The sequence below is a fragment of the Topomyia yanbarensis genome, chromosome 3, assembly GCF_030247195.1.
Source record: "Topomyia yanbarensis strain Yona2022 chromosome 3, ASM3024719v1, whole genome shotgun sequence".
NCBI classification, from domain to species: Eukaryota; Metazoa; Arthropoda; class Insecta; order Diptera; family Culicidae; genus Topomyia; species Topomyia yanbarensis.
This window is the reverse complement of record NC_080672.1, coordinates 300,201,157-300,223,171: the sequence shown is the minus strand read 5'-3', so window position 1 is coordinate 300,223,171 and position 22,015 is coordinate 300,201,157. Positions and strand designations below refer to the sequence as shown.

Genomic DNA, 22,015 nt, shown 5'->3' with positions numbered 1-22,015 from the left:
ACCATCCATATACAGATTATACTTCCCCTTTTTTTTTTCTTATCATTTTTGGAAATGCCCTCTTCCGCCTGCATTGTACACTACTGATGGTTCGATGCGACTTCAAGGTGACAGGAAACATCTCTGTCAAATTAATTAACAAATACTGGACCTATGGCACAAACATCACATGCTCAACTCGATGTGTCGCCGATCCGCATTTGAGCCGTACTACGAAATCCGCTGGAGGAACCCCTACCGGTTCGAGGATTACCACCCGGCGTTTTTGCTCATGATATCTCCTGACCAAGAACGTCCGAATCTGTAATCGATTTCGTTGATCTCCCGTTTTTTTTTTCGTTGAAAGCATTTTTTTTTGCTCCCTGTTATCATTGTTCGCCCTTTCTTCCCTGTCTCTGATACACTGAAACCTCCATTTAAGAACTCCAAGTTCGTCAAAAAGTTTGAGTACGTACAGTACAGTATAAAGTTGTATACAATTTAACATATTTTTAGCTAACTATTACTAATAAAAGTTGGGTATTTCCGAAATTGGGTTGACGCGTACATGGCGGAAATCGATGTCTGATGCCATTTTAAAATCCACGATGGGGACTTCCGGTTTAGATCATTTTTATACAACCTAAGCATATAAAATTTTATACCCAGCAACTTTGAAAACGAATGCTAAATGATCTTAGTTGATCCACGAAAAGTTATTTAATTTTAGATAATAACCCAATCACAACACCTCAAGACATAGGTTACTAACCACCAGCAGCATAAGGTAATTTCTTCTGTCCAGGTTGCGCTGTTCACGGTTTGTTCTAGAAATGTTTACAACTTGATTTCTAATTCATTTTTTCTCTGCACCTTTTTCCAGCCGCATGACCAGTCCCCGGTCCCATCGTGGTGAACTGAGCGGCAGTCGACAGCCCCAATCGCCCGGTTCAGTCAGTCCCAGTGTACATAGTTCCGAGGAACGGCCTAGAAGTCGCACGACTTCCCATCAAACATCCCGGCCTCAGTCGCAACCGAGCCGGACCACCGGTAGGAGAAGCATCTGTGATGCTAGCGGGTTGTCCACCAACAGCAGAGACTTTCTGGGGCCACCGTGTGACTCGCTAACCCACATTGAATCGTCCGGTGCTACTCCGCTGCTGGGATCTCACGAAGCTCTGGAGGGCGAAATCAAACGGCTCCGAGAACGGTTGCATACGGTCGAATCGGAAAACTTCTCGCTGAACGCTAAACTGGCCCAGCAGCAGTGGGAGGTCGAACACCGGCTGGCGGAGATCGAGATGCAGATCTGTGGCGCTTCGTCCGCGTCCAGCATCAGTCAGGAGAATGAAACCGAAGATCTCGAGCGAAATCGGGAAAGTATCATATAACACGGAAGCGAGCTGCCTCAAAAAGTTGCCCTGGTGTATGTGCGATGCATGACATGAATTGGCGCGATGGTATTAGTTTTGATGGACAGAACAGGCGACGGTGTTCGGTTACTTTTCCTTCGGTTGGCCAATCCTTTACCGCACGGCTCCTGTGTTCGGTCCAAATGTTTGCTAGTTTCGACCTTCGGAGACCTGGTGGGGGAGAAAAATGCGGATGATAGAAAAAACAACAGCATTACGGGTCATCTTTGACAAAAAGGCAGCTATTCTAGGACTACGAAAGCGCGCGCACGGAAGCAGTCTTCCTACAGATAGGTACCGTCGCACAGTCGGTAGGTTTTCAAACTGTAAAAAAAAACAAGCACAGTAGATGAGGAATAAAACGTGAACAAACGGATGAGTGCAAACTCATATCACCAATGGTTTGTCAAAATTGATAATGTCACTAATTCGGGTTCTAAACTTTGGAGAAAATGAAAACAAGTGAGATTACATTTAATGCAACTAATCGTGCTCTGTATGATAGTCGAATCATTTCATAAATGTTTCTATAGTGATTGAAAGCTAGCGAAACCCAGTGTAATTTAGAGAAGCCAACCGAAATAGACAGCCAGGTGAAATGTAGTTGTAATTTCGAAGAAGGTACTCACTACTGTCGAACGATGTAGATTTTTTACTTGCCACGAATCAGTTGGTGAAGATTAGAATAAACAGTAAACCACAGCGAACACTGATTCTAACTAGTCAGCAAGCATTAAATTGTTGAGAATGGTTGGCTAGTGCCGGCAGCCAATCAAAAGCGTACTTTAGTTTGTTGTTGAATTCGAGGATACATATTATTTGTTACGTGCTCGGTACTGCCGCCACCTACAGACGCATTCACTCAACGATTAATCAAATAGTAAAAACCCTCGCAGAGGAGATAATTGTGAATATTTCACTGTAAAAACATGTAAAACTAAAGAAATTAAGAAAATTTTATAACCTCATCCAAAGTCGCGCATTTCCAAGTTTGAATACATTCTGAATCCTCATAGAAAATAATTAATCTTTCATCGTAAACACGTCCGCAACATTTTCTTTCATCCAATTGAAACAATCCAGTTTTTAAATTTTGATACCTAGAGTTACTGACAAGAAAAAAAAAAGTTTTATTCGTTCCAATCTATAGAAATCATTAGGCGCACGTGACGACGATTAGCCTAGAGGATAACTCGAATCCGACGTAAATTAACTCTTCATATCTCATCAACTAAACTATTCGTCCGGTTGATTTGCGATTAGGGTACAAGCAAGCAAGCATCATAAAGCACCACTCAAATTTACTAGGCGATGATTATTTGTTACACTAAGCCATTTAAATTCATGTATCAATCTCATTCGAATAACTGTAGTTAATAAATAATACGGTGGAAATCGAAGTAAAACAGCAACAAATAAACTTCTGCGCAGGAATTGTTGAATCCTCCGATGAATGCCGACTTTGTGCGATAAGTTTTATATGAAGAAATAATGTTTTAATCTGTTAACAATTCGTTGTTGATTTCGAGAGAATGTGGTCTTTTAATTATGACGGATATTTATTGCTAATTTGAAAATGAAAAAGCTTCAAAAGCTCAATTGTTGATAGATGTTGATGGTTGAGATGTTGAACAGTTGTCGATTTGCCATCGGAACTGTGTTTTAGAAGAGAGGTTATGAAACAGGAACAGGTTTCCACGGTTGAATCGCCAAGGCTTGAGGTTTTTATTAAATGGGTCTACAAAACTGTAGAGCATCAAAAATAGGCATTTTTTGGATTTTTTTTTCTAGCGCAGTGAAGAGATGAATCGAAATCCTGTCAAATGAGTTTTTTAATACTAATTGTGTAGTACAAAAAAAATATTTTTTTACGTATTTTCTCAAGCTGACAGCTGTGCACTAGAGATGATTGGGATTCAAGTTTTTCGAAACCGAACCGACTTGAACTCGAGTGACGGTGCCGGTGGTTGAGTTGTAAGCGTGACCGCCACTCATTCCAGTTGGCCTGGGTTCAATTCCAGCCGAGGTCGTTGAGATTTTTCTGAGGTGAAAAAATCTGTGGTCAGGTCTTCCTTCGGTAGGGAAGTAAAGCCGTTGGTCCCCCGGTCCATGAAATTGGTGGATCGATATCTAGTATCTAGTCCAGGTAGTTGGAATCACCTCTCTGAAGTCGGTAAAGGAGAAGTAGATCCAACTAACTCTATACTCTTACTAACAAAAATATCCTCCTCGTGATACATACTTGTGGAGTGCGCAGTAGTATATACGGCGTCTAGCAAAAGCAAGTATCGGACTAACCATTCCTTCCCTTTCCTTCCGCGATCTACGTTCGGGCCTGGCCAGCGCCGGTATTGATCAAAAACACTTTAGATTACCAGGAGTTTGCACATTGAAAGATCATACTCAGTTGCGTTTCGGCTTCGCCTCATCAGAAACCGACACTAACTTATTGTCGGAATAGATTAGCGTCGGCTTGACGCAAATCCCTTAAAACTAAAACACACTTTGTGTTTCAATCGAACGACTGACCAATCAAGATGTCCTGTTCGAGCAGAAGTTCTGTTTATGCCGATGAGACACAGTGAAGCCGAAACTTGTCTTGGCTTAGCAGGCCTATGCGAAAGCACTATGCTATATTTCACCCTAAGGTGAAAGATGTTTCGCTACTCCCAAGCTTAATTATCTACTGATTCCCTGTGCAACTTCAGCTAGTCCCGATCGATAACGGAGCAGCAGCCAGGGGTGGTCGCACAAGCTCAACAACAAGCTCAAGCTCAACCGAACCGACTTGAACCCGAGAATTCGAAATTTCAAAATCAGGTATCAGAATATATTGGCTCAAATGCACGTTCCCCGCTTGTAGTCGGGGATTTGTGCCTTGCCGTATGTTTTCGTAATTTCCCTGATCGGAAGGAAAAGAGAAGGAGAAGGGAGGGAGTAGAATTGGCAGGGTAGGGAAAATGGCAATACATACCCAAAGAGCATATAAGTTGTACTCACACGTAAAAGGCCGCGTGTCACAGTGTTGATTCAAGAAGCGTAAGATGATTTTTGAAATCATTGGGCGACGGTTTTTCCAAAAAAGCTTTTGTAGATCGCACCTATAGTTGCAGTGCTCAGTTGAAGCCCAGGACAGCACGGATCATTTCCTTTAACCAACCTGTTTAAATTGACTAAGCAGGCTCTGCGCTAACATAGTCAATCTTTGCACTTGCTCTGGCCAATTAGTCGGCCCATTCATTACCAGTAATACCGGAATGTCCCAAACGAGGCTGATCGCATTATCAATACTAAGTTCCTCTAGTTGAATTCGGCATGCAATCACTAGCTTGTGCCGTAATTTGTCCGACCTTACGTACCTTACCTTACCCTTCAGTATAGAGCCTTGTTGTCTCTTGCTGTATGCAGAAGCCGTCTCCACTCCACTCGGTCCATTTCTGCTTGTCGCCAGCCTCGCAGTCTTCGAAGGGTCCGCAGGTCGTCCTCTATCTGGTCGATCCATCGTGCTCACTGCGCGCCCCATATTGTAGTTCCTGTCGGATTGCCCTCAAGAACCATCTTTACTAGGTCGTCGTCCGACATTCTTACGACATGTCCAGCCCACCGCAAACGTCCTATTTTTGGCGGTATGCGCGATGTATGGTTCTTCCAGCAGCTGATGCAACTCATGGTTCATTCGCCTGCGCCACGTTCCGTCTTCTATCTGCACGCCACCATAGATGGTACGCAAAACCTTTCGTTCGAAAACTCCAAGGGCGCGTTGGTCCTCCACAAGCATAGTCCTGGTCTCGTGGCCGTAGAGGACAGCCGGTCGAATCAGCGTCTTGTAGATAATCAACTTCGTGCGGCGGCGAATTTTGTTCGACGTCCTCCGGAGTCCAAAGTAGGCACGATTTCCCGCTAAGATTCGTCTCTGAATTTCTCTGCTGGTATCATTGTCAGCGGTTACCAGTGAGCCCAAATACACGAATTCGTCGACCATCTTGATTTCGTAACCGTCAATCCGAACTCAGGATGGGAGGTTCACATTGTCGTCTCTAGAACCTCTTCCTCATGTATTTTGTCTTCGAAGCGTTGATGGCAAGTCCAATCCTGCTGGCTTCGGCTTTCAGTCTGATGTACGTTTCCGACATCGCCTCGAAGTTCCGTGCCATTATGTCAATGTCGACGGCGAAGCTAAGAAGCTGGATGAACTTCCTGAAGATCGTGCCACTCGTGTCTATCCCCGCTCTCTTTATTACACCTTCTAACGCAACGTTGAACAGCAGGCACGATAGAACATCACCTTGCCGTAACCATCTTCGAGATACAAAGGGACTCGAGAGTGTCCCTGATACTCGAACAACGCACATCACCCGATCCATCGTTGCTTTGACAAATCGTGTTAGCTTATCCGGAAAACCGCACTCGCGCATTATCTGCCATAGCTGATCTCGATCGATTGTGTCATATGCCGATTTGAACTCGATGAACAAATGATGTGTGGGCACGTTGTATTCGCGGCACTTCTGCAGAACCTGTCAAAACGCGAATATTTGGTGGCACGGGAACCCATGAACCCCGCTTGATAATACCCCACGAACTCTCTTGCAAATGGTGACGATCGGTGGCAAAGAATTTGGGAGAGGACCTTGTAGGCGGCGCTAAGTAGTGTGATCGCGCGGTAGTTGCAGCAATCCAACTTGTCACCCTTTTTTAGATTGGGCAAACGACACCCTCCATCCACTCCTCCGGAAGAATCTCCTCCTCCCAAATTTTGGTAATTACTTAGTGCAGCGCTATAACCAGTGTTTCACCACCGTATTTTAATAGCTCGCTGGGTAGTTGATCTACACCGGCAGCTTTGTTGTTTTTCAGCCGACCGATCTCCTCCTTGACTTCTTGGAGAACAGGGCCGGCAGCCTATCGTCTTCTGCGCGTGCTACAAGATCAGTTGCCATGCCGTGTTCGTCCTCTGCTGATTCACCATTGAGTTGATTCTGCATTGTTCGTAACGGTTTGTTTTCTAGGGCGACTTGTTGGGCCTTCCCCAACCCCCTGTCTCGCCTCAGGACCATCGTGTCAGCTCTGTTTAGAGTCCCACGCTGACACGTGGACGATACATCAGCCGCCCCTAACATGGAAAATAGACGCTGTTTTGAGTCGCCCCTAACATGGGGAACAGACGCTCGGATGGACTCACCCTCCGAAGAGAGGACCCCCCCCCCCTTCTCTGTCAGCATACGACGATGGTCCCACCGGGGTTGGTTACCCGATCTTTCCTATGGTTACGCGTACCCCAGCTGGTACTGCGGGGAACTAGAGATAGGAGTTACTGGGCAAGAGGCTAAGGACCACTGTGGCGAACCACCGGTATATATAACGCATTGCTCAGTCATTTACTAACCAAATTTGTCCGACCTAAGGGCCTTGATTGCAACGGGACAATCAGAGCGGAAGAGTATAACTTTACCGGACAAACTCTGTTGATGACCCGATTGTAACCCGCACATAACCGCGAAGAAATACAGTACTGTATCTACCTAGCGAGTGAGACTGTTCCAATCTCATTTTACGACAGTAGACGCGCGCAGCAGCACGCACAGTGGCACGACGAGTGACAAAACCCCCAAAATCAACGTCTTGTAATTATTTTGTGAATATTTATTTTATTTTTCTCTCTGTTTGCATAAAAGTATCTCAAAAATTTACGATAATCGGATGAAAAATGAATTTTTAATTAGAATTGCTAGTACCTTAGAATTTCAAATAGCGATATCTCAAGAATTACACAGCCAATTGGAGAAATTTTAAGTTCATTGGAAAGAAGAATGAATATGCTGTGGATGTGAGATTTTTGTGCAAAGCTGATTTACATCAAAAAAACCCAATTGAAAAATTTTATATCATATCAGTAATTTATCTTTATACGTCTTCCAATTTTTGAGATCTTCCATGGGTCACTTATCATGAATCTGACTCAAAATTTAGTGTAGTTTCAAGATATATAGGCCTCATCTTGCGCATTTTTGCGCCGAAGTTGGTATATCTATGTTTTTGAAAATACCCATATGGAGACGCCCTGTAGCTCATAAATCTCCTTACAAATTAATTGCCTAAATAACGTCATATTACTGAAAAATTAGTGGTTTTTACTAGTTTTGTCAACCATTTCTGCTATCCGGTGTGATTGGCTACTATGATTAACGTCTATATTAACCCTTTAACGACCAACGCTCTCAAATGGTTGTAATAAAAGTTGTCGAAAAAATGAAATATGGAATTTCAAAACTGACAGCAGAAATGGATTCAGCGACCCAAAATTAGTTAAAATCCCAAGTTTTAGCCACATATACCAATTTTTATAATTTTGTCACAACTTTGTATGAACAGGTGCCACTGTGGCACGTCCCTCCATAAGAGACCCGTCAATATAACAGGCCACTTGTGGCGTTTGTTGTTGTCTCTCCATATAGCCAGACAACCACTTCTCTCGAGAGGGAATCTTCACATGGAATGTCCTGTAAGGAAAACCACATGTGAGTGCAATATCGTTGGGAGCAAGAATATCTTCACCCTATGTAATCATCTGTGAATACAGTCGAGTATATTTTTTCTTATAGTAAGGTTTAAAAAGCTTGTAAAGCCTGGCCTGTAGTGTATTGGCGTCGTGTGGGACTCATGCCTCACTTTCGTGTCTAACTACTAAACCACTCCTTACTGTTTTTTTTCGCCAAGGTACTACTTCGTACTTTTGCTCGCGGATTTTCCGCAGCTGTCTCGGAGCCTCACTTGACCCTTGAAATGGCTCGACCTTCTCGACTTTCCACTTGCTTTCCGTCTTCATCTTCTACGTCCCGTTTAGCTCCTGTTTCAGTGAGTCATTCAGCTTCCAGTCTTATCCCGATCTACTCGAATAGTCCCCGGCGTGAACTCACCCTACTCCGTCTAAACAATCCCTGGCGGCGGAATTTCTTTCGGTACCGGTGTCTGTTTCGTCAGCCAATTAGCTCCCAAGTCGGAAAGTTCACAGCGGTGAATCCACCATATGGTAAATTCCCCGGCAGCAGATTTGTCGCTATACCGACATTCGTGAGCCATTTAGCTCCCCGCTTCGTCCCGATCAACTTGATCTAGTCCCCGGCGGTGGACCTAGCCTACAGCCAGTAGGTGCTGAGATTTGACCAGCGACTCCGAGTGTTGCATAGCTTCCGGCTCACTGCCATCCCAACAATCCACAGCTAGCCGTTCCATGCGATCTACTCGCTCTAATCCCTGGCGGTGGATCTAGCCTACTCACGTGCTACCCGGTAGGGTATCGAGGTCGTCTGGTGCCCCGGCGATCCGAACCCGGTGCTACGTCGCGTGCTACTCAACTGGTCACCGACGGTGGACCTAGTCTACACCGATGGAGAGTTCCCCGACTGTGGAATTTCTCCTGAGATCCGATGTGTAGTTTCACGGCGGCTTCCTGGGCGATGGCGCTACTTTGTTAGTCCCTTCACTGATTCCTGTGCAGCTCGAAGGAGTATACTCATAACTACTTTGTTTACAGTATCCTAGACATGCTCGACGTGGCACATCTCTTTGACGATATTGCCAATTGTCACACCAGGCATACCTCTTTGAACCTAGGGCATTCGAAGACCACGTGTTCCGATGTTTCTTGCACGTTCACACAGTCCGGGAAAAGGGGTAACTAAGCATGTCCAAACCGATGCAGGTTCTTCCGGAAGCATGCGTACCCGGTCAAAAACTGCCTCAAATGAAAGGTCACCACTCTATGCTTCCTATGCACCTAAGTCGACACATTTGGGATGAGTCGGTAGGTCTACCTTCCTTTCTTACACCCAAAACTCGGCCGTAATACCTTTACGGTAATAAGAAAAAATTACTCTAATAGCAAGACGTTTCATGCTAAAACGGTCCCAACAAAAAATTCCCCAAATGGCAATACCAACACATTCAAATCTCTTCTGCATCGCACTCATGTTTCATCAATTCTTAAATATTAACGCGTCGAATTGTCTGGAAGTGTGTAGCACTTCGCTTGTCATTGTATTGCGCATCGAGCAAAGCGAACATAATGATGATAGAGACGAGTTTCGATTTTTTCTACGCGACACATTCCGTATTTGAAGATCGGCTCACACTCGGCTAGCTTCAAAGCACAGTCAGAAAAAAAACGACTCGGAATAGTGGTGGGGTACTTCGGCCGGTGTTAAATTGAATTTTCTTTTCTATCACGGACGTTAACAGCAAGGTAGCGACTGCACAAAACATGAATAGTCCTTCCCGTCATGTATGGGAAGCAAGACCTATGGATCCACGTATCCGAACCGAGGGTCCAGATCCAGACACTTGTCTGGATCTAAGCACCAGGTCTGGGTCTGGTTCAGATCCGGACTTGGTAAGGGGAATAGGGGATGGGCTAGATCCTGGTACTAGTCCGGATCCGGGTACTGGTCCGGTTCCGGGTACTGGTCCATATCCGGGCACTGGTTCGGATCCGGGAGGTCCGGATTTGGGGACTGGTCCGGATCTGGCAGCTAGGCCGGATCCGGAAACCGCCTAAGCTTCTTATTCCACTATCCAACCGATCCAGTAAAAAAATCCGTAATTCTGGCTGGTTTCTGCCAATATTGGGGCATATTCCAGCCTGAATTTGGTCAGAGATCCGCCAGGATTCCGGTTGGTATAGCTCGGTACTAACACTATCATAGCAATCGACCGAATTATCCTACATCCGAACATAGCCGAGGTTGACACATACTGAAAAAGTGTTTGATTGTGTGATGCGCATACATGAATAGCAACCGAAATTCGTCATTCCACCGTTTACTACCTTTGCGGGAATATGAGTTTAATACCGCAATGCGCAATTGCCTGGTCTGTTACCGAAAAGACAATAGAATCTTACCCAAAAGTAATAGAAACATGCCCGTCGGATTTTGGGTGTAGCGTTGTCTCACTCTTGCTGTCACTTTGCCAACGAGTCCACTCGGACCAGTTTCCTTACAGTACGTGCATTTCTCCGCTGGGAGCATTCAACGTCCTCAGCCAGAGTAATGCAGATAGGGATCATCCCGGCATACCGCCTCCGACGATATCGTTGTGTACGCACTCGCGACATGAACAGCCATTTGACGAAACGTGCTTGTCAACTTCATCCGGTTCCGATTTGAACTCAGTGCAGCATGCCAGGCCGGTACGCCATACCTCAGTATTGAGGATGAGACACTTGCCAGGAGACGTCTCGTGCTGAATCTTGCTCCTCCTATGTTCAGCATGATCCTTGCCAATGCGTTAGCTGCCTTCGCAGCCTACTCACGTATATAACCGACATGGACGTTGTAATTTAACCGACCGTCGAACATCACGCCCAGGTGCTTCAGTGAACGTATCGATGGGATTGAGTGTCCTCCGACGCTGATCACGACGCGCTGGATTTTTTGACGGTTGCTGACCAACACTACCTCCACTCAGCTGCATCTTGACGTTAGCCATCCAGGTTTCCACGAAGCCTATTCTCTCTCCCGTTAACATCTCTACCTCCTCAAGGGTTTCACCGGTTATGTTCAGGACAATATCATCTGAAAAGCCGACAGTCTCGACTCACCTGGGACTTCCAGTGTTGTACGGAGCCCTGAGGTACTCCCACCGTGACCCTAATCGACCTCTGTCCCATGTTCGTCTCGTAGGCCAGTACTAAATTCTGAAAGCAACATTTTAAAACCTTGCACATTGTGAATGTCTTCTTGACTGTGTCTTGACTGTGACTGACTACTAAGTAAAAGCAATATTGTTGTTTTCGCTGTCTAATTTATGACTGATTAGCCGAAAAACTCCTCATAAAAAACTTTGCACAAATAGTCCTGGTCTCGCATTCTGTGTAACGCTAAAGCGATAGCCACCCATATGGCGCTGTTGAACGCGTTCTCCACATCGATCGTTACCACGGCGCAGTAGCGTTTATCCCTCCTCCTTTGCTTCAATACTTTTTTCGCGCTCGCGATTGCTGTGCGGGTTGCCCCCACCGTCGAGATCTTTTTCCGGAATTCGAACGGCCTCTGCGATAGTCCGTTCTCATTGTCATCGCAGTTCGTCAGCTTGTTGAGGATGGTCCTTTCCAGAAGTTTCACAAGAGTATCCAGCAGGCATATAGGTCGCTATGATGCTGGATCTCCTAGTGGCGTCCCTGATTTTGGCAGCAACACCAGCTTCTCCCATCCATCCGGGAAGTAACCTCCGTCCAGGAATTACTGTATAACTATCCTTTACACGTCCGAAAATGCCAGGATCGCGGTCTTCAATGCCACGTTGGGAATACCATCCAGACCGGGAGCTTTCGTCTCTTTCAGCTCTTCCGCCATCATAAGGAGCACGTCAGTGGAGACACGATTGTCACCAGCATCAACGTACGGCGCAGGAGGACATGCGGTTGGGACGTCCTTCAGGAAAAGACCCTCCACGGTAATTTTCAGTTTGTCAGCGCATATTTCAGCTGGCGTCATTGATCTTGGCCATCACGACACGGTAAACGTTGCCCGCCGGGAGTTAGCGTCTACTTCTGCACAGCTCCATGTTGAAGGTTGGATTACCCAGCATTATTTTTCGTTTAAAAGCAGCCCTAGTCGCCTAGAATAGCACCTTACACATTGCTCTGACTGCCTTCGATCGTAGACAGGCAGCACGGAGGATGCTGAGTCATTCGTTCCACCAATACACCGGACGCCGGCAGTTACTCGGCTCCATTTTCCGCGGTATTGTTGCATCACTGTTTCCGACGGTATTCAGAATTGGAGCGAGGCTGTCAGCATGAAGTGCTTCCATAAGAAGGGCCCCGTCGATGTATTTTATTTGAGAACGTGAAACTCCCGGAATTGTCGGGATAAACACTGTATTCAAAGGGGCTTTGATTGACCATCCTACTAACGTAGATACTGTCTGCACTTTTCGCAGCGAGGGCCGGGAATCCATCATCGATGTCACTTTCTGTAGCTCTGGACTGACAGGAAACATGAACTGGAGCGACCATCAAGCGATCTGGTGCAGCTTTGGGCACAGGGCACAGTTTGAACGACCTGGAAGGAAGATAAAACAGCGAAGGTGCAAAGTAACAATCTTCGAAAAGGGTGGGTTCGTCGCAGCGTTTAGAAATGAGGGCATCTTCTAGACCCTGATTACGGACGAGCTGACGGCAGCACTAACAAGGGTGACCATGCCGAGGCCTGTAATGCCGAAAAACGGTCATCATTCTGCAAATTGGTTGAATACGATGATTGCCGATCAACGTATGAGTTATCTCCGAGCCTGGAGAAGTCCGTCTTAGAATGACACCGAAAGGCAGGAACGAATGTTGGTGTACAGAGCTGCAAGAACCGCTCTCAACAAAGCAATCAAGCTATGCAAGAAAGCCTGTCATGTGCAGCTTTGCTACAAAGTCAACGCGAATCATTGGGGAGACGCCTACAGGACTGTTCCCGCAGCATCTGGCTGCTTCCATTGAACAGTAAGGAAAATAATTATTTATTAATTAATTTATTTATTTCGTATAATTTCAACAAACCTGTATTGAAAAAAATTTCTTACAAAGTAAACAATAAACAATTATCAAACGTCACATTTTAACATAAACGGAAACAATCTGGGCATATTCAACGTTCAGAAACAAAAAATCCACAGTGGAAATAATCATTGGAAAAGGTGAACTGCATTGATTAACATTGAGGTTCCCACGTTGTGCTGCTGCGGTTGGTAAAGTGTCGGTATCGGACATTTCGTGGCCAAGTAGTCGTTTGCAACGCCAGTGACTTCCATTTTATGGCAATCCTTATTCTAAATGATGCTTAAACAATAGAATCGCATGACCTCCAAAATGGCACAAGTTTTGTAACTCCGATTGTGTCCATTGAACTAAGTCCGAGGCACTGTACGACTAGTGGTGTTTATTTCTTTCTCAGTTACGTGCACTTCAATGTTTGATAAGAAAAGAGAGAACTCTGCATCACTCGTCTTCGACCAGCTCTGTGATGACGGTTCATTTTGTGAAGCGGGAACGTTTTGTAGAATGTTTCTAAACACACGTCACATAGCCAGATGACATTCTTCGTGATTCTGATAAACTAGCCTTTTGCATTCCATACTGAACAATAACAACTGCAAAGGAATGACACCTCGGCAGTTTAATTAAATGACATAGGTTTTAAGCGAATATCGTCAAATGGTGTTCGATTTGTACGTTGATTATGACGGGTAGCACGGCACACGATCTAGGCTACGGAAATTGGCACTTTAAAAGACGAAAACGATTAAATTTTCGTGCGCAATTCAACAAAAACCGGGAACAGAGAAACTAAACCAAGGAGTTCTCAGGTGATACGATTCTCAAAAACGCCGATCAGCCATGTTGGTTCTATAAACGACAGCTAACAACACAAGTTGTTCGCTGTCATTTTTCTTCCCCGCAGTCTGCTGCACGCTTACCTCACTCCTCACCTAGTTACTGCCAAAGACGAATCATCTTAGAACTCTAAGTACCTTGAACTAAACAGTCGTCGCAAGCGAAACACAAGTAACAATTATGATGAAGAAACCCAATTAACCAAAGAAGAGCTAATCAAGGGGGCAAAATCGAGGAAGGCTCCAGCACCAGACGGAATCCCAAACCTGGTTTTGAAAGCAGCGATACAGGAGAACCCGGATATGTTCAGGACTACCCTGCAAAAATGCATCTATGAAGGTAGCTTCTCCGATAACTGGAAGCAACAGAAGCAGGTATTGCTGTCGAAATCTGCAAAACCTCCTGGAGATTCTTCAGTGTATAGTCTGTTGAATTCGGTCGGGAAAATGTCAAAGAGAGTGATCCTGACTGAACAGGTTTACCAAATATCCAGGTAGGCTTCCGGAAAGTCAAGTCTACAGTGGATGCCATCCGAACGGTTGTGGAAACTGCGGAGACAGCACAGAAAAAAAACACAAAAAAGGTAATTTCGCTATTGCGCGGTGGTCACCTTAGACATGCCTTAGAATGCCTTCAACAGCTGGGAAACAATCGCTAATTCGCTGTACAGCATGAGTGTTTTTGACTACCTGTGTAGGCTATTGAAGAGTTACATTCAGAACCCAACACTGTTCTACGAGACAGACAAGGGATATAGAAGAATGACAATTACGGCGAGCGTTCCTCAGGGCTTAATCCTCGCCCCTAAGCGATTGAAAGCGACTTACGTTGGAGTAATGAAGCTGCACCTTGCAGGGGTGTAAAGCAGGTTCAAGTACTCTCCCCGGAGGCGATATATTCAGTTTAAGACTGGATGTGTGAGAAAAAGCTGGAGGGTGTTGTTGAACAACCGAAAGGCGAAAATCACGATCGGAGAATATATCAACTTGAAGCGTCAGTGTAAGATATTGGGCGTGATAAACGATGTACGACCTAATTTTAATATACCGCTGATTATGCTTGTGAAAGACATGAAGAGCGACCACAGGTTTGGTCAGAATCATGCTGAACATTTCGGCGATAAGCAGTAGCAAGGGGAGACTCCTGGCGACAGTATCAATGTCAATTCTCCGGCCCGATAAAGACGAGTAGAAAAAAGTCGTGTTTGTTTGAACAGCATGTTCAGGTGGTTGACCATGAGGGTGTTAGCGCCTACCGGATCATGTCGTGGGAAGCGGTCTGCGTCATTACCAGAATGATTTCTATTGTATTCCTGGAGGAGCATCAGGAATACCAGGAACAGAGACAACAGAGAGTCCGAGGAAGAACACAAATAGACACCATGAGGAGATAGCAAAAGGGGTGGAAGTTGGACATACCGATTGATCCCGAACGTTGCCATGTGGGTAAATCGGAAGCACGGAGAAGTCAACTTCCGTCCAACGAAATTTCTGTCAGGCCATGGCTGCTACAGGTATTGCCTGCAGAAATTCGGGTATGCGAAGTCATCTTTCTGTCCGCAGTGCAGAGAGATTGAAGGGACACGGGGATCACATCTTCCACAGAATGTATCACAATGAAACAACGTGGAGCGCACTTAACGGGTCATTGTGCAAAATATGTCTGCTCTGCAGCCAAAAAAGTGGCATAATCAAGCGAGTGGATCAGTGGATAATGGGTAATCGCCTATGGAGTAGGTCAGATCCACAACCAAGGACTAGTTCGAGTAGTTCGCGTTGATGAACGGGACGCGGGTCGTCGAGTTGCCAATGCATGGGACGCCCCGCTCTACCAAGAATCGCCGAACCAACCTCGTCAACTTACCGGGAAGCTCGTGAGTAGTTCCACCATCGGAGACGAGACTAGATCGAGTAGGTCGGGTGAAGTGCCGGTGGTGGATCGTTGGGGCGCCATCGAACTGACAGGTAAACCCCATCCGAAATCACTGGATCCACCGGTCGACCCATTGAATAGGATAGATTAACCGCCGAAGACAGTAGTAGATCGCGACAAAATTGGGATCTAAAATGGCGCACGCAATGAGCATCGGAATAGGGAGAAATTTCGCCACTGAAAAACTCTCAGTTGGAGTTGGATAGATTAGCCGCTGGGGATTAACTTCAAACTAAAATGTTATAATTCTATTTTCTTGCATTATGTTCAAGCAGGGTAGTCTTGGACCGGCTTTCATGCGTTAGCCAAAGTTCCGATTATATAAAAATGACACACTAAAGTTCACATACAGTTGTTAGAGAAGAGTGGTTTAAGCTTTAACGGAACTTGAAAGCTGCTTAACATGCATCATAATTTGTTTAATTTCCGTTTTGAGCTACTACCTATCACTGAGACAAAGGACATTTTATCAATATGCATAAAGTGCCGACTCAAAATATTTTTCCGTGGATATATTTTGGTACTGTTTCAACGCTATGGTTTTTAGTGTTATTTCAACACATTTTTTTTTGAAACTAGTTGAGCATTTAGAATTTTCGCTAATAGCTCATTACCAGAAGTTGTATCTATGATTTTCACTATAATCGGAGCAATTGAAACTTTGTGTGATCTCTTTCACTGGGATATACGATTTGTGTGTGAATGGTTCCGTAACCCAAGCCTTGACAACTGCATCAGTTACTGCATATTACCAATATGTTAGCGGGGCATGTTACCGCTTTTGGCTGTCATTTTTATAATCACTGCTTTAAAAGCAGAATTTGTATTCGTTGAAGATTTCATTCAAATTGGTTGCTGGGTAATCCTCAGTACACCATCATGAACGATATGCCTACCTTGAAATTTTGAGAATACATTTATATGAGATGCTACAGACTACAATAAGATCCAGCCCACCCGCTTTTGGCCAACAGCGCTTTTTGGCGAACCTAGACTTGTTAAAAAATCAAATCATTCACTTGGATAGGTTAAGCTTGGAATAGAATGAATGATTTGGTAAAATCACTTGTTTCACAGTTTTAAAAATGTCACGCACTTTAACTAGTCTTCAGGAAGACTGATTTGGAAAAATATCGGATAGTTTTAAATAAGTAGTTTTTGATAATATCATTTTAGTATTATGTCAATGTAAGTAAACGGCAAATCTGTGACGACAAGAATAGTATTTTTCAATCTCTAAGATATTGCGTCATTTCCAATAGCCTCTGAACCCACAACTAAAATATTTTTTTTAAATAAGGACTTAAGAATGCCCAAAATACGATCCAACAACTATACTTCAACATCTCAAATATCAACAAAAGTTACTTAGACTACACGTTTGAATTGCCCAACGGAAACAGATTAGCGATCTTTCCGTTACTCATGAATACACGAATTTGGTATATAAAATTCCAAACGGTTAGAAAATAAATGTAAAATTGAACAAATGAGATTCTAAATAGTTAGTCACATAGGAATTAATGAATTATAAACGAAATCTTTATCCCATTTTGTAAATCAGGACAAGTTGAAGAAAGGAGGCTCTTCTTACCCAGGCGCGCTAGGAGTTTCCTGGTACAGCACACTGGCTGTATGTCACGGATAGCAATTCTCATGCCGTTTTGCCAAAGTGCAGACATTTTCCCTCAGCATGTCAGATTTTGACAGTCGCGTCGTCGCTTATTCGTGCAGGTTTCGTCAGCTACCGGTCATAAAATGCTTACAGTGTGATTCAAGCTTCCAAATCAAAGATTTAAGATAGTTTTAACCAGTGAGAACTTTTTCGATGAACAACCATACAAGGGAACAATATAAGGAGCAGCTTTCTCTTGCAATATGTAATAACATCTCAAATCTTGACTCGAAAGAACCTCTTTACGTAATTTATTGCGTGCCAGGCAGGGGAAAATAAGGCCTAATAAGGAATGAAACCAGGATCCTCACCTCAACAATATTCAACAGCAGAAAAAATCTAAACCCATTCAATACTGTCTTCTCTCAAAGCACCAAAGCTCCGTAGCTCGTTCTTCTAAAGCTGGTCAACAAAACCGTGCAATGTTGTGAATATAGCGGGAACGGGTGAGATAATGATATAAAACTACCCAACCAGACTCTGTGCAAAGGGACCAAGAATAATTGTAATATAAACGGTAATACAGAACACATACTCACACAAACATTGGTAAGTTTATAGCAAAATACGTCGGAAATGTGAAAACCTGGCAGGGAACGCATGCGTTCGGAGCAAAACGTACAACGTGGAAAATAGGCGGGTGGGTGGTACATACATGCAGCTAAGCTTTGGGTTCTTTTTGGTTGCTATAAAAATCAAGCTTTTGTTGTGGTCAGACCGGTCGGTTCGAGACTTGGCTGAATAAAGCTTTCGTGTTTTCTGTCTGTAAAGGTTTGTTAAAACAAACGCAGCCATAATGTCAAAACGGTGAAAATAGTGGTTTTGGGAGTAGATGCCATTTGCCGATTTAATTAAAGCTTTTTTTTTCATTCCAGAATCTTTGACAGCATGGATTTTAATCATAAAATAACAATGGAATGAATGTGAGTTGCAATGAATTAAAGTTCGCTTTCCAAAGCAATTGTTTTGATTTCATTAGTTCTTATCAGCTTAAAATGAGCTCCTTTTCTTGTAGGACTTTGCGATTGACTAGGAGTTTGCTCAGGAACACAAATTGTGTCGTCGTCTTTTGAAGCTGACGTCAATCCGGCACTAGCTTGGTCCTGTCACTAAGTTGGTGTCGAATTCTGACGAGACGAAGTCGAACAAACGCCAATTCCATAACTAATTCAGTTATGATATAGGTTTTGTGGTCATCACGCGCAAGGATGGTTTCAACAATTTTGTCTTTAATTTAAAAAAATAATTATTACAAAAGATGTCTCCACTAAGGAGAAATATAGCACAGTACTCTGTTACAAATTAGAACCATTAAGCCAGGGAGAGAATAGAAGAATCCATTTGAGTGTCAGGAAATTCTTCTGTCATTCCTGGTGATCAATAAATATTTACCTGTCAATATCGGAGAGGTAACCAATGTCTTGGTGCCATACTGTGATCTTGTCCGGATTTCAAAGTAGTCGGATCTTCGAATGAAAATGGTATATGATATCTAGAAACAGCAAGTGTTAAAATAACATTGCAATGTTAGTTGAACGCTTGCAGTTGCTAGATACCCAGGGCAGCCGAGAGGGGAGGGGGACGGGGTGTTTCTCCCCGGGCCCGGAGTTGTGGAAAGGGCCCGGAATTTGAACAAAAGAAATGATACTGTCAAATATTATTTCAACATCAATTTATTTGAGAATGCAATTAGATTCTCAATATTGGTTTGAGTTAATTAGGATAGTTTGCCTAAATTCTTTGCAGCATGTTTTTCTCATTTCCAAAATCAAACATTTCATGGTGATTTGATGAAATATCATGAGATTTTTTTGGATTTCGTTGGAATTTTGTAAATGGGATTAACATTTTTTTCTCTAAAAGCATGTTTTTTGAGTGCAGAAATTGTGGCTACGCCGTAAGTAGGTTTATGGACGGTAACAAAATGAAGGTGTTGCAACTGATAAGGTCAAACTGAACTGTGGTTAAAGGTTCGTCCTGGTTACCAAATATGCTCTATTTTCTATCCTAAAGTAAATCGTAAATTGTATCATAAAATTTATAGTGAATGAAAGACTAATCTAATGAAAACTTGGAGAACTCAAAAACGATTTTAACGTGCAATTGGCAAAAAATACATAAGATTTTTTTTGTAAATTGTGTATTTAAAGACTGAAATTTATTGGGGACGGGAATAGCGTAGTTGGTGAATCGATTGCGTTGTACGCAGCTCACATGGGTTCGATTCCTAATCCCGCACATAGGGTTAGAGATTTTTGCCATGGTAATTTCTCTAACTCGAAAAGATGTGAATTTTCTATTTCATTCTTCACAGTAGATATTTAATGGGCTTTGACCGACCATTTAAAAAATTCTGAAGTGTTTTTAAGTTCCGGGCTCTCAAAAAATTGATTGCGACTCGTATTTCACTAAATATTTCCAAACTTTGCAGTTCGTGGAAGGGTTTCGAAAATCAGAGGTTTAAATAGAATCATTAGTCTAATTGGGATTTCTCATATTTTCAGGACGATTTGTGATTTCTAATCAAACTATCTATCAAATCTATGGATCGCGAAAGCATCTATTAAAATGAAGAAGATAACCCAGCAACCTTCTTTTAGAGTACTCTAATAGGACTCGAGAAACGAGTTCTGATTAACATCACAAATCAATTGTAAATAGAATTGTATCCCTAGTCTTAAAACACCTGCGAATTTTCTCATAAATATTTGTTCCCCCTTTTGTGTACCAAACTATATTGTTAGTTTTAAGATAACTGTAAATATTTCCTAAAAATTATTACTATTGAATTCCTTGTTTTAAAATTTTTTCATAAAAAAAATCTTTCGCCCCCTCTCTTGTATATAGAATCTTATTTCTAGTCTTAAGATAGCTGTAAAATTTTTCTTTTTTAAAAAAATATTTCAACATTGTAACCTCCTAGTTTTAAAATATACAAAATGTAAAAACAAAAGAATTTGGCACCGCCAAGCTAACGCATTTGTGCCTATCAAATAAACGAAATGAATAAAAAAAAAAAAAAATCACAAATCAAGAAAGAACTCGAACTCATTTTATCTTTTTAATTTTTTCGTTTTATATGTCGTTTTATTTTTTTTTCATCCACTTGTTCAATTGATTTAATTAAACTTTTTTAATTTATTTCGCAAAATTTCAATTAATGGCATTTTTTCATGTACTCAAATAAACCTATTGTAGTTTTTTCTCCATCCGCACTTTTCTCATAATTAAAAACATTAAAAACAGAATCATTTTTCCTTTTATTCGTGGTAGCTTTTTTATTTTGTTATTAATTTTTCTGTTCTCCATTTATCAGTTTTGAAATTTATGCTTTACTTTTGCATGGATTTTTTTCAATACATATTAATTTTTTTGCTTTTTTGTTGTGTTACATTACTTTTAGCATTTTTCTTTTTTGCCTATTTAAACAATTTTGAATTTCATGTGTATAATTTTGTTTATTTTATCATTTGAACGTTTTCCTCATTATTTTATATTGACATATTTGTGTTTTGTGCATGTTTTATATTTTCCATTTCATCCAATTTTAAGCTTTACTTTATATCAATTTATTTAATAATTTTATTTGTTTATTTTTCACTTATTTTTCTATATTGTAATATTCCTATTTTTTTCTACTTCGTCTAGCATTTTTATTTCCACTCATATATCAATTTAGACTTTACACGTTTTTAACGACATTCAATTAGCAAGGAACTGGAAAATGAAGAATATTTTTCAGTATTAAGAGCCATAGTACTCGACGGCGAGCAAAGAGTTGAAGGAAGAAAGTTTTAGAAAAGCGTGGAAAAGGTCATATGAGCAAGCTTAGAGTCTACCGACGACTTAAAAAAAGAAAAAAAAAATAGATTTTACACGTTACTTATTTCTATATCTGTTATTCCACTGCACTTATTCATTTCTAAATTAACCCTTAAATGCGCAATGTAGTTTTAAAACAACATTGCGAAAATCATTTCAAAGTTATCACATTAACAAATTGAAGCTAAGAAATAATTTTCACAGAATTTGATTTGCGCCTTAAAGGGTTAAGATATTTAAAATGAACAATTTGTCTCGTTTTTTCTGTTCTTCATAGCTACTTTATTTTTATTTATTTATTCCATTATTTTTCTATTTTGAAATATTTTCAACATTTTTCCCTGTTTTCTGTTTTCATTCCTTCCATTTGCTATATTGTTACCAATTTTTATATTTGAAATATTTTGTATTATTGTTATTTCTTCGTCTAACTTAGTGAACCCATTGTGTTCATTACTATATTTTTTTCTTTTTGTAGCTTTGTTTTTATCTTTTTGTTATATTCATTTTTCCTAGTTTTGCCGTTTTCCCTGTTTTCCAGGCTTATGATATTTTATTTTTAATTTTGTCGTTTACCATTTTTTTAAATTTAAGTGTTATTTTCTTTTATTTATTGAAATTAAATTGTTAATTAATTATTAACAATTTAATTAAATTCTTAGTTAATTATTCAATCTGTTTTATGTTGCAATATATTCAAACATGCTCTCAATTTTCAACTTTTCCATTATCTTAATTTTGTTCATTTTTAGTTGTTTCGTCGCTTTGGTTTTTTTTTTATTTTGGATGTTGGTAGGTTTTTGACTATTTGCT

At 41.9% G+C, this 22,015-nt stretch overlaps 1 protein-coding gene across 5 annotated transcripts in view; it reads left to right on the top strand.

The window, feature by feature from the left end:
* The window catches only part of LOC131689698 (cyclic nucleotide-gated cation channel alpha-3), a 520,080-nt gene extending 506,190 nt beyond the window's left edge, over positions 1-13,890 (top strand). For all 5 annotated transcript variants that reach the window (XM_058974953.1, XM_058974954.1, XM_058974956.1 and 2 more), the window contains one exon: positions 863-13,890. In XM_058974953.1, coding sequence (XP_058830936.1) covers positions 863-1,370 — 508 coding nt within the window. In that variant the 3' untranslated portion in view covers positions 1,371-13,890. The remainder of the gene's footprint in view (positions 1-862) is intronic.
* Positions 13,891-22,015: the final 8,125 nt, after the last annotated feature.